Source organism: Cervus canadensis, chromosome 2 (genome assembly GCF_019320065.1).
Source record: "Cervus canadensis isolate Bull #8, Minnesota chromosome 2, ASM1932006v1, whole genome shotgun sequence".
Classification (NCBI taxonomy): domain Eukaryota; kingdom Metazoa; phylum Chordata; class Mammalia; order Artiodactyla; family Cervidae; genus Cervus; species Cervus canadensis.
The window spans coordinates 24,164,312-24,187,727 of record NC_057387.1 but is presented as its reverse complement, the minus strand read 5'-3'; the positions used below and the strand labels follow the sequence as shown (position 1 = coordinate 24,187,727).

General features: G+C 40.8%; 1 protein-coding gene across 1 annotated transcript in view; it reads right to left on the bottom strand.

Moving 5' to 3' along the window:
* Positions 1-23,416, bottom strand: part of SPAG17 (sperm associated antigen 17) — a 232,357-nt gene that overhangs the window by 139,611 nt on the left and 69,330 nt on the right. Inside the window, exons 5-13 of the mRNA XM_043459617.1 lie at positions 18,053-18,239; positions 16,353-16,547; positions 14,311-14,492; positions 9,236-9,397; positions 6,321-6,426; positions 6,014-6,126; positions 1,008-1,145; positions 806-919; positions 48-198 (exon numbers count right to left, since the gene is read on the bottom strand). Coding sequence (XP_043315552.1) covers positions 48-198; positions 806-919; positions 1,008-1,145; positions 6,014-6,126; positions 6,321-6,426; positions 9,236-9,397; positions 14,311-14,492; positions 16,353-16,547; positions 18,053-18,239 — 1,348 coding nt within the window. The remainder of the gene's footprint in view (positions 1-47; positions 199-805; positions 920-1,007; positions 1,146-6,013; positions 6,127-6,320; positions 6,427-9,235; positions 9,398-14,310; positions 14,493-16,352; positions 16,548-18,052; positions 18,240-23,416) is intronic.

Sequence of the window (23,416 nt, the reverse complement as noted above, 5' to 3'; positions counted from 1 at the left end):
TGACCGTAAATGAATGAGTTTAAGCTACAATGAAGCAATGTACTCACCATTTGTACAAAAGTGCATGAGCTCATGAATTGTAGCTAGACGTTTCGTGCTATTCCATGGCGGGGGGAGAGGGAATTTAAGGAATTCCCACAGTGGCAACTTGGACTGCATCTCTTGTTCAATTTGAACTGGATCAAAATTCTTTAGGTCCTGATGAAAAAGAGCAATGTGACAGAAGACGTTAAAATAAGCTGTCAACTGCCTTATGCATATGGAGAAGGCAAAACTTGATACCTTTGCTCTCATTATCTGGGAACAGGGGAAATCAATGGTAATTGGGGAAGACAAACTGTTGGTGTTTTGCTGAAGGTCAAAAAAGCTACTTCTCACTTTGCCAGAGATTCTTGGTGCACAGAAATGATGGATTCCTTATTCACAGTGACAAACTGCCAAAGTCTCAAATATATTCCTGCCTCCCTCCTTAGATTCTTTTCTTGCCACCACTAGTTTTTTTTTTTTTCTTTCATATTAGCAGATATATAAAGCACATAACTGTAAGGTTTTAATACATATTTGGTGTAGTTGCAATGAATTTAATGGTTCATTGGCTCTCAATATGTGGGCGGGTTTTCTTTGCTGGTATACTTTTTCCTTTATTCATGTCCATTTTCCAAGATCTTACTTTGCAGGTGTCTACTTTGTAGATTACATTTAATTAGCATTGGTAAAGCTGTCCAATTAAGATTTCTACAACTGAATAATCACAAATGAGCTTTCTTGCATCAGTTATCCTCTGGGTAACCTGGTCAATTATTACCTTTAGCACGTACTTCCTGTGGGCGTGGGCATCGTGATAGTTAAGCAGGAGAGGGCCTGTGGGCACTGGTTCGCTTTCATTTTCTTCTTCAGATAAGAATATTTCACGGAGATTCTATTCAGATTAAAATAGTAATGATTTTAAGAGAGAAGTCATACTTTTCAAAGCATGCACACTTTTTGGATTTCTCGTACCATCTGACCTTTTTCTCCCTCTCTGTCAGACAGAGAGAGGGCAGGATGGATACGATGTGAGCTGCTATTCTGTAGTCCAACCCGTCTGCCCTGGGAGGCGGCTCCACCAGACTTGGTGGGACAAGATCTTCTTCACTTGCCACAACCTGTTGATATAAAGAGTTGGGAGGAGAGAAAGTCACTCAGTTGTGTCCGACTCTTTGCGACCCCATGGACTATATACAGTCCATGGAATTCTCCAGGCCAGAATACTGGAGTGGTTAGCCTTTCCCTTCTCCAGGGGATCTTCTCAACCTAGGGATCGAACCCAGGTCTCCCACATTGCAAGCGGATTCTTTACCAGTTGAGCCACAAGGGAAGTCCTAGAATACTGGAATGAGTAGCCTATCCCTTCCCCAGCGGATCTTCCCAACCCAGGAATCCAACCAGGGTCTCCTGCATTGCAGGTGGATTCTTTACCAAGTGAGCTATCAGGGGAAAGTTGGGAGGTATTAGTTTTAATGGTCAGCTCTTTATCAATATTTATGTATTTCCTTTGCTTTTAGTAAAAAGAAGGCAGTTTCTACCCAAAAGTATGGTGATTACACAAAGTGGCAGTATAATTAACCAGTGACTACCAAAATAAAAGGGATAGTGTTTATAACCTATATATTGAAGTAAAATTTTAGTGCATGTATTAGAATAGACAACACAAAATGCAAATGCTAAAAAGGAAAATTTACCATAGTAGAAATCAAAATAACAATATTAATATATATTTTTAATGATTCACTCTTTCTCTTAAAGCACTCAAAACCTTGATTTCATATCTTTGGATTCAATAAATATTTATTGATTGCCTACCACATACCAAGCATGTGTAGGGCACTTTCACATACATTATCTCATTTAAGCCTCACAGCAATATTGCTGAGTAGGTATTATTTCCTATTTTACATAAATGGAACTAGGGTGAGTGAAATTAGGTGCCTGGCCCTAATTAGTAGTTCAAAAACTAATCTGGACTACTAAAAAGTAGTCCAAAACTACTTAGTGGGTGGAACTGGGGGTTCAGGTTAAATCCCCAAGATAGAAAAGTTATAGACAGTGAGATCAGTTAAGGGTAATATTCCCCTTTTTATGGGGAAAGTGAGGTCAAGAAATATCGATTGTCTTGTTCAATTTTACGTGGTAAGCAAAAAAGTTGAAATGTAATCAAGATAGGCACCTAATTTATAATTGTTCTCTTCACCTTAAATACAGAAATCACCCTCTGATTTCACACCCCTCTGCAGGACTTCTCAACCTTGAAACTTAAGGCATTTGGACTAGATGCTTTTTGCCATGGGGGCTAACTTGTGCACTATATGGAATGTTTAGCAGCATCCCAGGCCTCAAGCCATTTGGTGCCGGTAGAACACCTTCAACTGTGGCAACCAAAAGTATTTCCAGACGTTGCCAAATGCCCCCTTTGAGGTAACTCCTCCTGTTGAGAACAATAGCAAAACAGTCTTACATTCTTACTGTTTATCAACACCTTACTTTTCAAAGAGTCACTCCTGTCTCCACTTCCTCTCTTCCTACCATCTCTTGGACCCACTCCAATCACAAAAGACCATACAGAACTGTTCCAAGTCTGAAATATTGAAAATTCTAATATTCCCTCTTAGAATATCCCACCCAATTCCTCTTATATTTTAATTCTTCATCCCTTTATTATTAAGCATGTGTTCAGCCAACATGTATCTTTTATTGGAGTCTAGGTGTCAGGCACTGAGCTCATTAGCTGTCTGTCACCTTTGGTACCTGGAAAACAGTAGATGGTTAATAAATGTTTGTTGCTCTAAGTTGAAAAAAATAAGGAAGACTAAGATAAATGATACTATAAGCTCTCTAGGGCTGTTGAACTTTTACAAATGTATTGACATAATAAAATACTGATCTCAAAGCATTACAGGGTAATTAAAGGCAAATAAACATAAGTGTATTTACCTAATTGGTTAGAAAACTAAAGCAGTCAACAAACAAAATACATAATGGAGGTAAAAGAGATGATAGAGTCTAAAAATATTTTAATATTCAGGGAGATAAAGGAATATGTTGCATACATGAAGCAAGAACAATAGGCAGTTATAAGGGAAATTAAAGAATTTATAATTTTAAAAAGTTACTGTTGAAACAAAATTTCAATAGCAGACCAGACTCCATGGAAAAATTAATTAGTTGGAAATCTTAAGCTGAAATTCTTAAAGGGGTAAAGTTGCAAGAAAATTTCAAATACATGGAGGAAAAAAACCAGAAATTCCAACATCCATCTAATAATAAGTGTGTGTGTGTGTTCAGTTACGTCCAATTCTTTGCAACACTTTGGACTGAAGACTGCCAGGCTCCTCTGTCCCTGGGACTTTTTGGGCAAGAATACTGGAGTGGGTTGCCATTTCCTCCTCCAGGAGATCTCCCTGACCCAAGGATCAAATCCGCATCTTCTGCATTGCAGGCAGATTCTTTGTTGCTGAGCCATCAGAGAAGCCCTAATAATAATTAGGATAAATAAATAGAAATGATATTTGAAGACATAATTGAACAAATACATATTGTGTCTACTACGGGTTAGGTGTGGTTATTGCATCCTGAACAGAGAGCAATAAACAAGACTAGATTAAGGACTTCACTGGCAGTCCAGTGGTTATGAGTCTGCCTGCCAGTGCAGGGGACATGGGTTCAATCCCTGGTCCGAGAGGATTCGATATGCCTCAGGACAATTAAGCCCACACACCAAAACTCCTGAGCCCATAACTCCTGCACACTATAGACCTCATGCTCTGCAAATAAGAGAAGCCACTGCAATGAGAAGCCCATGAACTTCTACTAGAGAGCAGCCCCCACTCGCTGCAACTAGAGAACACCCACAGGCAGCAATGAAGACAGCACAGCTGAAAACAAATAAAAGACTAATTTAGGTCCCTGCTTGCATGGAGCTTACATTCTAGTGAGAAGAAGAAAGACATAAAGCAAATAAACCTATTTTTGAAAGAGCAGTTGTTGTAAGAAAGTAAAATAAGGTGAAGTGGTAGAGAGCATTTTTTGTTGTTGTGGGCTTTCTTTAGACCAAGTGGTCAGAGAAAGCCTATCTCAGGAGCACTGTGTTCTCTGGGGATTGAATGACAGGGAGTATCCAACAGGCAGACATGTGGGAACAAAATTTTCCAGGAAGAGAAGTTAGAGTGAAAACACTAAGGTGGAATTAGTGTATGTAAGGAAAAACTAGAAAGCCTATGTAGATGACCAATAGTATAAGTGTGAGTGTGGTGGGGGGCAGGAGATGACAGAAGCAGCCTAGAACCGTATTTTTAGGGTCTTTATGGATCAGCATAAGGAATTTTGATTTTACTCAGAATGTTATCAGAAACCAGACTTTAATCTTTTCAGTCATAAAGACAATGATAAAACAAATCCATATCTACACACAGCCTTGTGTTATCAATTATAAAAAGAAAACTCTAATAGCTGCCAGAATGAAAAAATAGATTACCTATAAAGGAAAATATTCATTGGAAGGACTGATGCTGAATCTGAAGCTCCAATACTTTGGCCACCTGATGTGAAGAACTGACTCATTGGAAATGACTCTGATGCTGGGAAAGACTGAAGGCAGGAGGAGAAGGGGACAACAGAGGATGAGATGGCTGGAGGGCATCACTGACTCAATGGACATGAGTTTGAGCAAACTCAGGAAGATAGTGATGGACAGAGAAGCCTGGTATGGTGCAGTTCATGAGGTTGCAAAGAGTCAGACATGACTTAGCAACTGAACAACAACAACAATAAAGGAAAAAGTATCTGATTGATGTCAGACTTCTTATCAGCAACATGAGAAGGAAGACCACACAGAGCAATGCTATCAAAATACTTTTCCACGTAGACTGATAAGATTCAAAAGCAGTTTCTGTCACTTACTACTTGGACAAGTTACTTAACCTTTTTTATGCCTCAGTTTCCTTATCTGCAAAATGGGAATAAAAATGGTTCCTACTCCCTAGGGTTGTTTCAAGAATTAAATGAGCTAATAGCAAACTTTTCTCAAATGCATATACAGCACTCATAAGAACTGACCATATGTACCAGGTCACACAGGAAGTCTGGGAAATTAAAAAAAAAATTTTAACACCCAGATCATGTTTACCGACCATCATGAAATAAAATTAGAAATGGACAATAAACAGTGGAAATTAAAAGACTTAGAACTGAGTACTTTGAATGCATTATGATGTGTCCAAGAAATACTCAAAATGCATAGGCTTAAGTAAAGTGAAATAGAAAGTAAACCAAGTGAACTTTCAATTAAAATGAATCGCTAAATAAACCAAAGAAAGTAGGAAGAAGGAAATACTAAAGACAAATGAAGAAATTAGTAAAGTAAAAAGGAGTGGATCAATGAAAAAAACGCTGTTCTTTGAAAAGACCAACAATCAATAAACCATCGACATCCATGATCAAGAAAAGAGGGCACTAAAAAATAACATCGATCATAGGGAAGGAACATAACTGATACAGAGAGAATTTTTAAATGTATATTAGTGAATAAAGAGCTTCTAGGATATTGAAAACACAAATAAAATGGACATTTATTTAAAAAGATGAATGACTAAAATTGGCCTCAGAAACAGAAAAATCTGATTAAATCTACAAGAGTAAAAGAAACTTTAAATGCAGTTGAAGACCATTAACCACCCTGTCCACCTGCCCAACTCCTCTCTCTTTCATTAAAATGACACCTGATAGTATTTAAACATATGCCTACCACAACTTCAGGGTATGTTATATAAATGGTTCCAGAGCATAGCAAAAGAAAGAGGACTGAAGCTCATAAGAAAATTTTAGCTTTATCTAAAATGTCCTAATCTTTGTAAAGGAGAATGCATTCAGGCATTACAAGCCTATTTTTAAAATAGTTTTTTCAAAAAAGAAAGGGAGGTGAAGTACCTGACTACACGTCGCCCACCGGGGAAGAAAGTTCCAGGATGTATCCACTTACCTGTTCCAGCATACAGTGCAGTATCAAGGGCACAGAAATGAATTCTTCTGGAATGGGATTCAGCAAATCGTTGTAGTATCTCATGTCTACTTCATTTGTGATGGTGGAAGCCACTGTAAAAGATACAAAATATTGTGGTTCAGTTAAAACGTGCTCTCCATTTCTTCCACCCACAGATTCAAACTCTGATCATGCCCCGATAAACGCGGGAGCTGGGGGTGGAGGGAGGTGTGACAGCAACATGGAGGACAATCATTCCCTAAAGCACCAGCTCCTGACGCTGATTCTCCGGCTGCTCCATACATGCCTGGTGGGGGTGGTAGCAGTGTTGGTGGAGGAGGAGCTGGGATTTGTGGCTCTTCATATTGTTGTGTTTTCTTCTTTCCAGGGATTGTGACAACAGGTTGTGGAGGCTAAAAGAACAATTAAAAAGGAACAATTGAAACATCCAGTTGAGAGATGCTTTCATCCAATGCTGGTATGATGGGATTTCGATGGGATTCTGAGGTTGCATGATTCTGTTCACACCACAAAATCATTTGCTAATATGAGGGTCAAATAAGCAAATTTGGTCCACAGAAGGAAAGAAGTTAATGGGTATGGAGATTTCTCAGTTTTTTCCTAATAGAACCCACTAAGCAATGGAACTCCAGTTGAACTATTTCAAATCCTGAAAGATGATGCTGTGAAAGTGCTACACTCAACACGCCAGCAAATTTGTGAAAACTCAGCAGTGGACACAGGACTGGAAAAGGTCAGTTTTCATTCCAATCAAAAGGAAAGGCAATTTCAAAGAATGCTCAAACTATCGCACAATTGCACTCAGCTCACACGCTAGTGAAGTAATGCTCAAAATTCTCCAAGCCAGGCTTCAACAATCCATGAACCATGAACTTCCAGATGTTCAAGCTGGTTTTAGAAAAGGCAGAGGAACCAGAGATCAAATTGCCAACATCCACTGGATCATTAAAAAAGCAAGAGAGTTCCAGAAAAACATCTATTTCTGCTTTATTGACTACGCCAAGGCTTTTGACTGTGTGGATCACAATAAATTGTGGAAAATTCTGAAAGAGATGGGAATACCAGATCACCTGACCTGCCTCCTGAGAAATCTTTATGAAGGTCAGAACTGGACATGGAACAGACTGGTTCCAAATAGGAAAAAGAGTACATCAAGGCTGTATATTGTCACCCTGCTTATTTAACTTATATGCAGAGTACATCATGAGAAACACTGGGCTGGATGAAGCACAAGCTGGAATCAAGATTGCCAGAAGAAATATCAATAACCTCAGATATGCAGATGACACCACCCTTATGGCAGAAAGTGAAGAACTAAAGAGCCTCTTGATTAAAGAGGCTTCAAGCTCAACATTCAGAAAACTAAGATCATGGCATCCAGTCACATCACTTCATGGCAAATAGATGGGGAAACAGTGGCAGACTTTTATTTTTTTTTTGGCTCCAAAATCACTGCAGATGGTGACAGCAGCCATGAAACTAAAAGACACTTACTCCTTGGAAGGAAAGTTATGACCAACCTAAATAGTATATTAAAAAGCAGAGACATTACATTGCCAACAAAGGTCCATCTAGTCAAGGCCATGGTTTTTCCAGTAGTCGTGTATGGATGTGAGAGTTGGACTATAAAGAAAGCTGAGCACAGAAGAATTGATGCTTTTGAACTGTGGTGTTGGAGAAGACTCTTGAGAGTCCCTTGGACTGCAAGGAGATCCAATTAGTCCACCCTAAAGGAAATCTGTCCTGAATATTAATTGGAAGGACTGATGCTAAAGCTGAAACTCCAATACTTTGGCCATATGATGTGAAGAACTGACTCATTTGAAAAGCCTCTGATGCTGGGAAAGATTGAAAGTGGAAGAAGGGGACAACAGAGGATGAGATGGTTGGATGGCATCACCAACTCAATGGACGTGAGTTTGAGTAAACTCCGGGAGTTGGTGATGGACAGGGAGGCCTGGCATGATGCAGTCCATGGAGTCGCAGAGAGTTGGACACAACTAAGCAACTGAACTGAAGTCATTACCAGGAAAGGGATGGGAAGATGGGGCACCAAGAGTCAAGATTTTCTTCCCTAGGGTGATTCAGAATCATGCCATTCTCCCTCTGAGAATCCTTGAATGGTTTCCATTGCTTTCAGGATAAAACCCAAACTCTTGAACTCAGCACCGAAGAACATCCTGGCTCCCACCTTTCCAGCTTTTGTTGCTGTTCTCCACTCTGTACGTATGGCCTGGAAGCACTGCCCACCATGTGGTGTGGTTCTGGCCATAATACTTCTTTGTTTTGACCTCCTTTTCTTTGTAACGTCTTTGCCCCTTTCTTGAGAGTACCACCCTGTCCCTCTCCCCAACCAGGGTTTACCCAGGCAATTCATCCTCAGCCTTCAGCCGATCACTTACTCTGCCTGGGAAGGCCTTCTTGATTTCCATCTCTCTAACCTCCTCTGCTCAGGAGCAGGTTAGGTGCCATATTTATAGCTTCTCCTGAAACCTCAGCTGACTATCCTCCCAGCACTCATCATGCTAAATTGCAACCACCTTTGACTTGACTGCCGTTCCCTTTAAAGCTTAACCTCAGTGAGGAGGACAGTGGGTGGATAATGTTCATTATTGTATTGCCAGCCCCTGGTACAGTGCCAGCACAGAGTTAAATAACAATGGTTGGGCTTCCCAGGTGGTGCTAGTGGTAAAGAACCTGCCTGCCAAGGCAGGAGACATAAGAGATGTGGGTTCGACCTCTAGATGGGGAAGATCCCTTGGAGGAGGGCATGGCAACCCACTCCAGTAATCTTGCCTGGAGAATCCCATGGGCAGAGAAGCCTGGCAGGCTAGAGTCCATGGGGTCTCAGAATCGGACACTACTGAAGGGAGTTAGCATGCACATAAACACGGTGATTAAGTTATCAATAGCCCTCCTGGTTCCAGATGTTGTTTTTTGCACCATGGCTGAAAAGCAGGTTCTATCATCCCCTCTGTGTGTGGTAGGTAGTTGGGGAGCTTCATAAAGTCCTCACCATATGGATACCTTTAATACTGTGCCTGGGGTCCTTGATCCCACCCTTACCCGTTAAACAGCAGCAGGCAGAGTCCCCTTGCTACCAAGATTTGTGATCTTTTTCTTCGTATGTTTTATAAATGTGAAAATTAAGTTGTTCAATGAATCGTTCGGCCCATTAAAGACACTCCAGAATGTGCCTACCTCAGGAATGAACGTCACTTCAAAGATAGGCTTCTCACTAACCACCTGCGGGACGCTAATAAGCTGCATGCTGTCCAAATAGTGCTCATGCTGCCTTTTCCAATCCAGGGTGTCGTACATCAAACAGGCAACATTTTCAAAGATTTCGGTGCCCAATTCCAGCTACGGGCGAGAATTAACGACAATTAGTTCTTAGCTTGATATTGTTGGAATCAGATGTATGGTTGTATCTCCCATAAAGCTAAACCTATGATTTTCACAGGGAAGCCCTTCCCCAGCTGGTCCCCAAACCATTGAACCCTTCTGGCCCTTCACCACAATGCAGACTGTTCCCTTTGGAGGGCCTCTGGCTGCCTAGTATTGTAAGAGTCTGATTAATGCTTCAACAAGGTGGAAAATGCCTTCATTTCAGCAGAGAGGCCTATTTTCTAGGCATCTCCATTCCTGAAGCAACTCATGAGATAGGTAATTCCCACATCCTCAGCCCAAGGCAAGCTGGGGCTGAGCTCTTGCTCGGCCACACAAGAATTGCAATGGAAATCTCCCACGCTCTCCACACAAGCAGACTGCAGTGTGTGCGCCATCAGGATTTCTTCCTCTCCTCACTGAGCTACCTGAAGGGAGAAAACCCTAAGAGATCCTGATAGACCAGTACTCCATGATAGCTGCAAGTTTTATGGTCTGGCAAGCAGGTCACAGATCAGATATCTCTATTACCTTGGCTTTCATTTCCAGAAGTGGAAAAGCACAGTTATCATTAAGTCTGCTTGAAAGCAAAGGAGGATTAGATAGGCTCCTCCTGTGTTCGAGCTGAAGTGCTAAGGTAGAGTGAGAAAGCTCCTAGCGGGGCCAGTGACTCAGCCTGGCAGGAGTCCAGAGACAAGCCAGCTTTGCACATCCTTACAGCACACCTTAGTCTGGGCTTCACGGGTCCCCTCCAGGGCTGAGAATTCCTCAGTAAAACTTCAACCTGATATTCTCTGCCCACATTCTGGCACAGAAACATATTTTTGCATGCCTGTATTTATAAAAAATAGAGTAAAAGCTTCTGGTCAATTATCCCTTAGCTTAACTAGCTAATTTCTTTTTAAATCAAACAGCAAATCACATGCTAAAAGCCAGAAAATTATTTCAGCAACCCAGGGCTTAACTTGAGATGTTGCAGATGTCGTTCATAGGCAGTTAGCACTTCTTGATGGGCATTTATTTGATGTAAAGCTTTCGTTACCTGGGTTCAGCAGAAATACAGCCTGCATGTTTGCAGCCAAAGGTACTAATGCTTTCCTTCTTCCAGAGAGAAAGACGACTACTTGGCTGGCTCCTGGCTTGGATGTGAGGCCATTATCAACTTACAGATAGAGCTGAGAGTGGAATACCATCTATCTACAGTATGTATGTAGGCTACTTGTATTAGAAATAGGTTTATTACTTCTATATTTTTCAAGTGATCCTAAGTTTACAATGAATTTTGATTTTCAGTATTAAACCCAAAGGTCTTTTCTTCTGAAACCCAACTCTGTTACTGAACTGCTTTTAAGGCTTTCTTTGTCCATCATTATTTGTGCTGGGTTGCTCACTCACAAACTGGACCTTGCAAAGGTATGCCTTGGCTCTAAAAGTCTGCTGCAGTTGGACCCAGATCATGGCTCTGGCATGAAGCTGATGTTCAATACATACTTGCAAAGTGGCTGATAGAAGATTGGTATGTCCACTCAGGCAGCACAGTTGATTGATCTCATTTCCTCATTTACCTTCCTCATTTACCTCATGGCCCAACTCTAGACATTAATCTTCTACTTGTAAAGTCAGGAGTATATATGCATAAGGAGCAGTGTGTTAATGTCTTAGTCATGTCCAGCTCTTTGCTACCCCATGGACTGTAGCCTGCCAAACTCCTCTGTCCATGGAATTCTCCAGGCCAGAATACTGGAGTCTGTAGCCATTCCTTTTCTTCAGGGGATCTTCCTGAACCAGGGATTGAACCTGCGTCTCCTGCATTGCAGGCAGATTCTTTACCGTCTGGACCACCAGGAAAGTCCCAACAGTATTTCAAACTGATATTACCTTTTCAACATGAAAGTTCTTAACTTTAATTGCCATTTAAACTCTTCCACTCTATATTTTTAAAAAGGAAAATATAGCCACATTCACTTTCTTTAAAAATGGAGTGATTAGGGACGATCCTGGCGGTCCAATGGTTAAGATTCTGCACTTCCACTGCAGCAGATACCAGTTCGATCCTGGGTTTGGGAATGAAGATTCCATGTGCCACATGGTGTGGCCAAAAAAATTAATAAAAAACTATTTTTAAAATGGAGTGATTAAAATCTAATGAACAGAAAGCTTTTAATACTGGCATAGGAAACAGGATGCTGTGAATGGTGCTGAGTCTTTTGGAGTTGCAACTGTGTGTCTTGATGTTCACATCTATGTACTGAGGATGCAATGGAATGTCTTCTACCTTGAGCTCAATGCACATTAGCTCCTCTCAGCCTCTGCCTGGGGAGGACATAAGACATACAGAAGGGAGCCCTAGTTAGAGCAGGAGCAAAATGTTCTTGGTTTGAGGCTGCCTTAGAAGACTCTTTGTATTGCCTCCCCTTAATTATGATTCATCTTCCCCGATGGCTCAGCAGGTAAAGAATCTGCCTGCAAAGCATGAGACACAGGATATGTAAGTTCAGTTCCTGGGTCAGGAAAAATCTCTGGGAGAAGGAAATGGCAACCCACTCCAGTATTCTTGCCTGGGAAATCCCATGGACAGAGGATTCAAGACCTATATGGCTGGGATCTCCTGTGCTCTATTAAATCAAAATTGCATATAAGTTCTTTCGAAGGTATGTGGCCAAAACTTGGCCCAAATGAGAGGAGGAAATGTTTCCACAAAACTTAAATTTGTGGATGTGAGTTTTCAAGTTAGGATAAATTTTTAAATTCTTGGAAGAAGAGCTGGTTTATCATCAAGATAGAGTAGACAGCTGACTTTGAGATGATGTTTCAGGATCCCAGGGCTATAGCCTCTTTCCCATTTGCTGGGCATAATCTAGAACTCCAAGAAAACAGGATGGAGTAGTCACAGTATGACAGTGCCTGGAATGCCAGTGTCTCTGGGATAGAGAAACATGGCCCGACTTAACATGGAGTAGTAAAGGACAGGTGGACTCTTTTCTGAGCTCCGGTTTAGGAGGTAGGGTAGTGAAAGACAAAGCAGGACAGAGGAAGATATCTAGATGAAGGGATGGGGTGATGCAAAGCAGAGGGATTTCACAATAACCAGCTTTGCCTTCAGACACAGATTTTCTATGTTCAGCTTTGTTTCCATGTATCTTAGTGATGGTGAAAGTCACTTAGTTGTGTCTGACTCTTTGCGACCCCATGGACTGTCGTCTGCCAGGCTCATCTGTCCATGGGATTCTCCAGGCCAGAATACTGGAGTGGGTAGCCATTCCCTTCTCCAGGGATCTTCCCATCAAGGCTAGTATTTATTCTTACTACTGCCAAGGTAGACTTCCCTGATGGTTCAGTGGTAAAGAATCTGCCTACCAATGCAGGGGACATGGGAGATGCGGGTTTGATCCCTAGGTCAGGAAGGTCCCCTGAAGAAGGAAATGGCAACCCACTTTAGTATTTTTGCATGGGAAATCCTATGGACAGAAGAGCCTGGTAGGCTACAGTCCATGGAGTTGCAAAGAGTTGGACACAACTTAGTGACTAAACAACAATAACAATAGTTGCCAACAGTATGAGACTTAAGTGTTCTGTTTCTACATGGTAACATCTAATACCTTATGTTGACAATCTTTGTCACTCAACCTGATGTATCCACTGCTACTTATTCAAATCCTGTCTGTCCTTCAAGGTTCAAATCTAGGCTTCCCTCCTCAGTGTTTTCACGTAATTCACCCAGTGCCCATCCATCTCAAGGTAACAGAAGCAGGGATTCTCATGGTGAGAACTGCCCATGTGGCAACCCATGGTCACGAGCAGCCTACCCTTTGGCTCAGAAACTCCAGGATTTGATGTCATTCTTTTCCTTTTAGATGGTCAGGTTTGCATTTTGTTTGTTTGGGAGCTACCCACAGTCACTGTCCACAGACAGTCATCCTCCCCTTCCATCCTGTTTCTCCCAGCTTCCTTCAGGACACACTTGATGTGGTCCTTCTCCAGGACTCTGCTTTCAGTTCAAGTCCTTTCAATACTGACATATATTACCCTGTAAGGGATTCAATACTCCTGGTTCCCTGTTTGTTGGGACAGGTGGTCAGCTAGAAGAGACCTGAGACGTCTCTTCTTTTATAACAGGAATGTCTGGATACGGATATCTTCCCCAACATCTGTGATAAGTAGTTGCTCAACATTCTTTTTTAAAACACCCTCATATATACAGATTTTGTTACTTTTCAGAGCATCCTAATTCTTCTTTTTCTGAATTAGTAAAAAACAATAGTGTTTCATATAACAGAGCACGTAGATGTGTGGCATCTTGAACACTGCTTCTCTGTTTCATGATTTTGGTCTTGCCTTTCTGCAAGTACCTCAATAGCAGGGGGCCAATAAATACACTCAGGAAATGCCTGCTAATTGCTGGCTTGGGGTCAAGTCATTCTATTAAGATAAACCTTGTCAGGCAAATAAATTAAAAATACAATTTTGGCAATAAAAGCAAGGACCTAGAAGAACAATGTTTTGAACTAATGTATAAAAAAGAAAGACAATGTAATTCAACAAACTGTAAAATTTAGTATTTTCATAATGTATATATATTAAGACTCTGCTGCCTAGAACCTTAAGGTATGAAGCAAACCCACATGTCACCAAATAAAATAATTACCATGCTTTATCTTCATCTACATCTTATTCTTTTGACATTAATTCATACATTAAAAGTTAAAGTATCAGGCTATAGCCATTATCAGACATTCAATGTGCCCACTGTCTTAAAGATAAACCAGCCTAGCACAAATCCTTCTCTATAGACAGTGATCAATAAATATCTGTGGAATGAACGGATGGGGCAAATGGAAGCACAGTGTCACATGTTCAAACTAGTCAGTCTCACTAATGCATGTACTAACCAACATCTCGCTGTCTGACCAATCAGAAGGAAACTTGTCAGCCTTGACCGTGTATTCAAGCCGAGCGACATCAAAGAGGTTTGTTTCTGGTTTCTGGTTATTCAGGATCGGTTCCAAGTACCTCCAGAAGATTTCAAGTTCTTTTATGCCATTCTCTTTCTTCAGTTTTTCAGCTTCTATTTCTAATGAGAGCAACATGTTTATACTGCAAAATGAGAGTGCTGAATTTCATCCCACTTACAGTGCTTGCGGTGAGTCATATACATTGCCCAATGTCTGTTCAGTACCAGAAAATACAAATAAAGGTAATTTTGAGAAGTGTTTGGACCTGGACTATATAATTAAACATCAGAGGATTTTACTTCTGAAATTATTATTAAAGATGAGCTTTTCCAACCCCTTTATTTTATAGTTGAAGCCTAGAAAGATAATAATAAGGTCACACATTTTGGGAGCTAACTATGGCCAATATTTCCATCACTTCTATGCTGTATCTGTAGAGGAGCAATTTTCCTGCCAAACCACTTTTCGACCATTTTAGCATTTGTTTGACGCATAACTGCAGTTGATCCAGTTTTCCTTCCTGCGTGGCTAAAAACACACTGGATCCATGATTTCTGCTCCAGTTAACTTTAGGCCACATTGAAATAGCTACTAGCTTCTCTGGGCATTTGTACTCTGACTGTAAAATAACAACAGTTTTCCATAAAGTTACACTTGAAAATTTGTCTGACATGTTTTGTTTTTTTCCATCTACAACTAAATAGGTCCTACTACTAAGATCTCATTATTCTAAAGTCTCTCTTTCTGTGATTTTATTTTTATATATTAAATATTTTTTAATAGAAAGACTATGGAACTTATGGTTTTCTCTGGTGGTTCAGATGGTAAAAAATCTACCTGTAATGCAGGAGACCTGGATTCTATCCCTGGGTAAGGAAGATCTCCTGGAGAAGGGAATGGCTACCCACTCCAGTATTCTTGCCTGGAGAATTCCATGAGCAGAGGAGTCAGCATTTTCTCACTGGCTTCAACAATAATTATTTAATGTTACAACTAGCCTTTGAGACAGGAGTAGCTGGATTTGAATCCTGACTCTTTTATTTAATAGCTGCCCCTAGACTGAAAGTCATTTCCTGTAAAATGGAAATAATAAAACATACTTCCAAGGGTTGTCATGGAAACTACATGAATCAACACACTTAAAGCCCTCAGCATTAAGCCAAGTTCCAAGGCCTATGCCCAATAAATGGTAGCTATTATTATTATCAAGGTTAGCTATTTCTAACCTGGAATGGCAAACTTTAAAATGTCATGTTATAGAAATTGGGATGTGGTTGTGTAGGTTACAAAATCCTGTGCAAAAAATATGACTAATAAATAACAAAAAGGTGAAATAGCATACGGCAAAAAGAGCATGAACTTCCAGGTCACAGAGGCTTATGCTGAATCCTAATTCTAGTACCCACACAGTAGAGTTTTGTTCCCTTCCCATAGAGGGAGTCGGGTTCAATTCCCTTAGAGGAAGACCCTGAGGCTCAGGATAGCTGAACAGCAGTGTAGGTGGGGCTTCATCCTATAGCTTCCTGGTCCAAGGCCCGGAATAAAAGCGCCCCTTCTGATTTGTCACAATAAGCCAGTAGCAAAGCCAAGCAAGAATCCAAAGTGATGACCCCCCCCCCCCCCCCCGTCCCCAGGGCCATTTGGTGACTGTGGCTGCTGGCAGAAACGATTCTCCACAGTTGATCCACCCAGCGCATGCTTTAGGTAAAAGTTACATATCAAAATTCCTGAGAAATGGAGTTGGATAACCAACTCTATGTTCTCTGTGGCTGGCAGGGATAGAAACAAAGGGTATGATTTGAATTTGCAAAATTTACAACACCTGGCTCGTGCAAGCAGCATAAACAGCAAATCGGTCTCAAAAGGATTTAATAATGTATGTATCGTAGGACTATGTTTTGGACAGAAAGTTGTATTTGTTCTTTAAGGACAGTGGGTAATATTGAAGGATTCGGTAAGTTGCTTAGCAGACTGCATACCTTCTGGCTGAAGAAAACTTTCCTGCTGTTGGCTAACTGCTGCCAGGTGCGTCTGCAGAGGTTCATAATTCTCTGAAGATATTTTAATCACGCTGCTTATGGGAATGCCAAGCTCCGTCATGATCGCTAATAGCTGAGGATTGTTGAAGCCCACGACTATAAAATAATGCTGGGCACCGTCATCTGGCTCATCGTCTGTTCAAAACATACCGTAGAGAAGAGCAGCCATCATTTTAAAAGAGAACAGGTTGCACGCAGCCAGTTCAATGGCTCCATACATTATGCATGCGTTTATCATCCCCGGGGCTTGCCAAGAGGAGTGGGGTTGGCTGGAATGCAGTCCTGTTGACTGGTTTTCATTATTGTCCTTCCAGTAAGAAGGCTGTGGCCATTTTTACAAAATATTAAATCACTGTTGCAAATGAGACAAAGGTATAACAGAAAGACAAACATACAGAGGGCCTGTCGTCATGGAAAATGTGTTTGGGTTTTCATGGAAAAAAAAAAAAGCCTAGGTTGTAATTTTTCTTGGTTCTAATCTCTTGAGCAACATCTGGCTTTACTCCTGAATTACGAGTAGCTGAAGCTTTGTGATATTTTATAAGTAGAGGTGTTTACAGGAGAGGGAAATATTGAATATGAACATACTCCCTACCAAAGCATTCTGTGTGTTTATGTCAATAGGTGTGGATGCAGAGTATGGGTTATGTAGCAACAATATTATTTATTGCATTCAATTTTAAAATACATATTGTGCACATTCCTAAAATTTTTCTCCTTGACTTTATCCTGGCTACATTGTTCTATTAGTGTTAGAACATGAATTTACATTAGAATGTTAGATTCTGAGGGGTGAGGAAAAGTGTCATACTTTGATATGAGTATTAGATGGTACATGGAAACATTACATCTCACGATGGTTCATTAAGATCAACTTAAAAATTGAGCAACAGATGCACAAACTTTCGATCTTCAAGTAGTGATTTTTCTTCAGTTACTAAAACAAATCAGTATTGATGCTGCCCATGAAATCCATAATATAATTGCTCCTAAGTAAGTAGGTTTAGAGCAGAGATGTATTATGGGAGTCAAATTGGTAAAGAATGTGAAGACCTGCCATCTCATTTAAATACAATGTGCATAACAACAGTAGCTCCATTTAGATTCATGGGAAGGGAGAAATAACTCATAGCTGTCTAAGGTGAATAGTTTTTATATAGACAATCTAAATGAAAGAAAATTCTGGTTGCTCTATCTAGGACAAACAGATAGTAGGAGAAGTTGAGGTCAGGAAGCTATATGCTCTACTTGAGTCACAAATTAACTGCTCTGATTTTATTGGTATTGTATTTCATTTGTGACAATAATTACTTTTTGCTTTGCCTTACAAGTGTCTCTGACTTTCTCAAAATGTTCCCAAATAGACACTAAGCTGCTTGGTAGCACAATCAGCCTGTGACTTCATCTTTTATTTTCACTGTGAAAATATGCCTATAGCATGACACATGCTAAAGAAATACTGGCTGAAAACATAAATGAATTGCAAGTAGAAATATTTTTCCACCAAGGTGTCATGGGGAGCATGGGATTTATGGTTTTAAAAAAAGGGGAAAGCCTGGGGAAGATTAAGCATAGTGATTGGAATGGTTTCTCAAGTTCATAGGTCATAAGGCAAGAAGTGAAAGGAGCATCTCACTGACCAATGTATTGCTTGGTGTCATCCTCTTCTCCCCTCCTCACTAACTGGGTGGTCTTTTTCACGGCAATGTTTGCCTCTGGCTGGTCCTTTCCCTTGCCTTTGGCAACCTTGGCAGATGGGGACTTCTTCTCCTTGGGAGATTTTGCTTTCACTTTATCCTTTTCTATCTTAAATCTGTCTTCTATGACCTGGAAAGACAGAACACTTTTCATTAAACCATACAGTGAGCAGGCAATGGATTTTCTACTATCAGGTAAATTAATGCTTTATTTCATGCAATCACTCCTTTACTCATTTATTCATTCTTCAAGCCAGGAGAGTGAAGATTTCAGATTGAGTCTAAGCTGTGAGAAGGTACATCAATTCACCAAGAAGGGTGAATGCTAAGAGATTGTCATACACACATCCCTCTTGAAGGGAATTCGTCTTAAAGGAGCCACACTTGGCCTAATGAACAACCAACTGAGGTTGTTGCTGGTGGATCCTGAATACATTGTGATGGCAGGGACTTAGGTTTATCATGTTAACTAACCTGGGGGTCTCTATTTTTGTCTTACAGACATGTGGGGTTGCTAACAAAACAAAAATTTTAAATAAAAAGGGAAACAGAAAGTGCTTTTTTTTTCCCCTAGAATCTCCATGATAGTGTTTCCAGGTTTAAGTAGTGTGTCAACCACTTTTAAGTGTTAAAGGATTCTATTGAGAACCGAGCACTAACAAACTATTTTTGGTATAATGCCACTTAAAAAATGTGTAGATGGGATCAATGGTTGCTATCTGATATGTTCAAAGAGCTCAATATAACACTTCGGTTGGCAATGCCAATTCTTTATACACTGCTCTGGGGCATGCTGAGATTGTCACATACCAACTAAAGACCTAACTTTTTTTTTAAACCATTTTTTCTCTCCAAACGATTGCCAAAACCTCTGTACATTATTTCATAATGTAATTACAATTTTCATTGATGTGTTATAAATACAAATAGACTGAGTTCATTGAAATGATGTGGTAGTACTGGATAATATAGAAGACCCAGAATATGCTTATGTTATTTACTTTTCCCATGTTCTTTTTTTTTTTCTTTTTTCCATTCTCCTCTATTTCATAGGACATAAACATAACTAAACAAAATACTGTAGCAACACTGGGGGCTCTGTGTTTTCCTGAGTTCTTAAAAGCAAAATTGAAGAACTCTGTTCTAAGACAGTAGAGATAAGGAGAGGAGAAGCTATACTGCTTTGGAATCCAGCTAACAAAACTTGGCACAGGAAGGGAAAGGGGTGTCTGCCTCGTCCACATGGCTTCTGGATGCTGATGGCTCCAGAGAACCTGGTTTAGCTGTAGCTCCCGGAGGACGTGCCAGAAGTGCCCACGGACTCTCCACACATGCCTGTCACCTGTGGTGCTCAGCTCAGTTCAGTTCAGTCACTCAGTTGTGTCTGACTCTCTGTGACCCCATGGACTGCAGCATGCCACGCCTCCCTGTCCACCACCAACTCCCGGAGTTTATTCAAACTCATGTCCATTGAGTCAGTGATGCCATCCAACTATCTCATCTTCTGTTGTCCCCCTTTCCTCCTGCATTTAATTGTTCCCAGCATCAGGGTCTTTTCAAATGAGTCAGCTCTTCGCATCAGGTGGCCAAAGTATTGGAATTTCAGCTTCAGCATCAGTCCTTCCAATGAACACCCAGCACTGATCTCCTTTACGATGGACTGGTTGGATCTCCTTTATGATGGACTGGTTGGATCTCCTTGCAGCCCAAGAGACTCTCAAGAGTCTTCTCCAACACCACAGTTCAAAAACATCAATTCTTCTGTGCTCAGATTTCTTTATAGTCCAACTCTCACATTCATACATGACTACTGGAAAAATCATAGCTTTGACTAGTCAGGCCTTTGTTGGCAAAGTAATGTCTTTGCTTTTTAATATGCTGCCTAGGTTGGTCATAACTTTTCTTCCAAGGAGCAAGCATCTTTTAATTTCATGGCTGTAGTCACCATCTGCAGTGATTTTGGAGCCCAAGAAAATAAAGTCTGACACTGCTTCCACTGTTTCCCCATCTATTTGCCATGAAGTGATGGAACCAAATGCCATGATCTTAGTTTTCTGAATGTTGAGCTTTAAGCCAACTTTTTCACTCCCCTCTTTCACTTTCATAAAGAGGCTTTTTAGTTCCTCTTCACTTTCTGCCATAAGGGTGGTGTCATCTGCATATCTGAGGTTATTAATATATCTCCCGGCAATCTTGATACCAGCTTGTACTTCATCCAGCACAGCGTTTCTCATAATGTACTCTGCATATAAGTTAAATAAGCAGGGTGACAATACACAGCCTTGATGTACTCTTTTCCCTATTTGGAACCAGTGGTGCTAGTGGTGGGAAAGGCAACCTCCCCACCACCTGCTCCTGGGCACAGGGAAACGTCAGCGGAGGCTGTGGGTGTCACTAATAGCCTTGGAAAAGGCAGCAAGGCAAGCACAAGGGAAAGTACAGAGGTACGAAAAGCCTCTGCGTTTCCCTCTGCACCAGATACAAGGTGCTCTAGAAAATACGGCTGGGCTCTGCTCCCTTGAGTTTCCACTCTACTGGGGAAGAACGGGGAAAAAAGCACATGAACAGAGAGATGTTCATGAATTTTATGAAGGATAAAACCTGATGTAGTAATAGACACACGGTTCACCACTCTCTAGTAAGCTGGTGCTGGAAGGCCTTTGAGGAAATGGCATTTGAGTGAGGACCTGAAGGATGAGGAGTCATCCATGTGAGAAGTGGGGAAAAGATGAATTGTATCTGCAAAGGCCCTGAGTCATAACGGAGATGAATGTGCTCAAAGGCTTGAAAGGAAGTAAGTATAGCAGGAGGAGAGTGGGCAAGGGAGAGAGTGGCCAGAATAAACAAGGGGTAGCAAAGCATGGGTCAGGTCATCCAGGGTTTTGGAGTAGGGGATTCAGATATTTACATCTTATTAAAAATGCAATGGACAGACCATAAATGTTTTAAATGGAGGCTTACTGTGAAGTTGCCACATAGGAAAGCAGGAGACCAGTAAGTAAATTCTAGAAATAGTCCAGATAACACTTAATGGTAACTCAGATTAAGGTGTTGGCAGAGTAGAGCAAAGAGGATGATTTAAGATCTGTTGTGAAAGTTGAAACTACACGGTGAAAGATTAGAGATGAGGAGTGAAGGAGGAGGCAACAACAAAGATAATGCCTTGGATTTATCACTGCAGATGGTGACTGAAGCCATGAAATTAAAAGACACTTACTCCTTGGAAGGAGAGTTATGACCAACCTGTATAGCATATTAAAAAGCAGAGACATTACTTTGCCAACAAAGGTCCGTCTGGTCAAGGCTATGGTTTTTCCCGTGGTCATGTATGGATGTGATAGTTGGACTGTGAAGAAAGCTGAGCGCTGAAGAATTGATGCTTTTGAACTGTGGTGTTGGAGAAGACTCTTGAGAGTCCCTTGGACTGCAAGGAGATCCAACCAGTCCATCGTAAAGGAGATCAGTCCTGGGTGTTCATTGGAAGGACTGATGCTGAAGCTGAAACTCCAATACTTTGGCCACCACATGCAAAGAGTTGACTCATTGGAAAAGACCCTGATGCTGGGAGGGATTGGGGGCAGGAGGAGAAGGGGATGACAGAGGGCGAGATGGCTGGATGGCATCACCGACTTGATGGACATGTGTTTGAGTAAACTCTGGGAGTTGGTGATGGATAGGGAGGCCTGGCGTGCTGTGATTCGTGGGGTTGCAGAGAGTCGGACATGACTGAGCGACTGAACTGAACTGAACTGAACTGAACAGGGTGTTTGATGGTGCCACTCACAGAGACAGAAGTGTTGGGATGGGAAATTGCTTTTAGTTAAGGTGGGCAGACTATTCAGAAGGATCTTGTTAAATCTGAGATGCTCCTGAGATGACAAGGAAACAGTTAAATACAATTGTTCTCTTCCCAGAAGAAAAAAGATTTAACTGGAGTTACAAGTTCAGGTGTGGGTAACATAGAGATAGTAGTTAACGGCATGGGAAGAGATAAGACTCTCGGGGAAAGAGTTCTCAAGAAATTTGAGAAGTGAAGCTGGGGTCATGCTGGAAACTCCAATACTTATCAGTTGGGTATAAGAGGAGATGTTGGCAAAAGATAGAAATGACTTAAAAAGTAGGCAAAAGTACAGAGTGTGCAGCTAGAGAACCAAGGAACGGAAAAGTATGGGTGGTTACATGTGACATCATGGGAGCAGCCTTGGCGGAGTGTGGAGGCAACGAATAGGGAGGCAGGAATGGTAGAGTGACCCCTTGTGTAGACAACTATCTCAAGAACTTTCCTATTGTGAGCACTATTCACAATAGCCAAGACATGGAAACAATCTGAATGTCCATCAACATATGAATGGATAAAGAAGATATGAGATATATATATATATATATATATATATATATATACACATACATATATATATACACACACAAATACATACATACACACGATGGAATATTACTCAGCCATATAAGAGAACAAAGCTATGCCATTGTAGCAACATGGAAGTACCCAGGGATTATCATACTACGTGAAGAAAATCAAACAGACAAGCCAAATACTATATGATATTACTTGTATGTGGAATCTAAAATATGACACAAATGAACTTATCTATGAAGCAGAAACAGACTCACAGACATAGAGGATAGACTTGTGGTTGCCAAGGGAGAGGGGATTAGGGTAGGGATTGAGTAGGAGGTTGGGGTTAGCAGATGTAAACTATTATATATAGAATGCATAAATAACAAGGTCCTACTGTATAGCACAGGGAACTATATTCAATATCCTATGATAAATCATCATGGAAAAGAATATTTTTAAATGCATATATATGTAAAACTGAATCAATTTGCTGTATAGTAGACATTAACACAGCATTGTAAATCAACTATACTCCAAGAAAAAAGTAAAACTTAAAACTAATCTAAATGTATTTAAAAAAAGAAAAAGAAGAGAAAACCCTTAAAAAAGAAGTTAGCTTGTGAAGGGAAACTGGAGCTCTGAGATTGTTCAGTGGATGAGTGGGCAGAAGAGGAGTATAATATAAAGCTATGTGTGTATATATTAATGTGTATGTATATAAAATCAGGAGATGTTGTGTTTGCAGGCTGATGGAATGCTCCAGTAGAGAGGGAGACATTGAAGTCATCGGGGAGACTCCTTGAGGAAGCAAGATGGGATAAGATCAAGAGAACGTGTCAATAACTGGACTTTGATAGGAAGAAAGGCAATTTCTTGGTTTAATAAAAGGAGCAAAGATGGGATGGCTGGCTGGGTGTGGGTGCAAGGAAGAGAGAGGTCTTGATGTG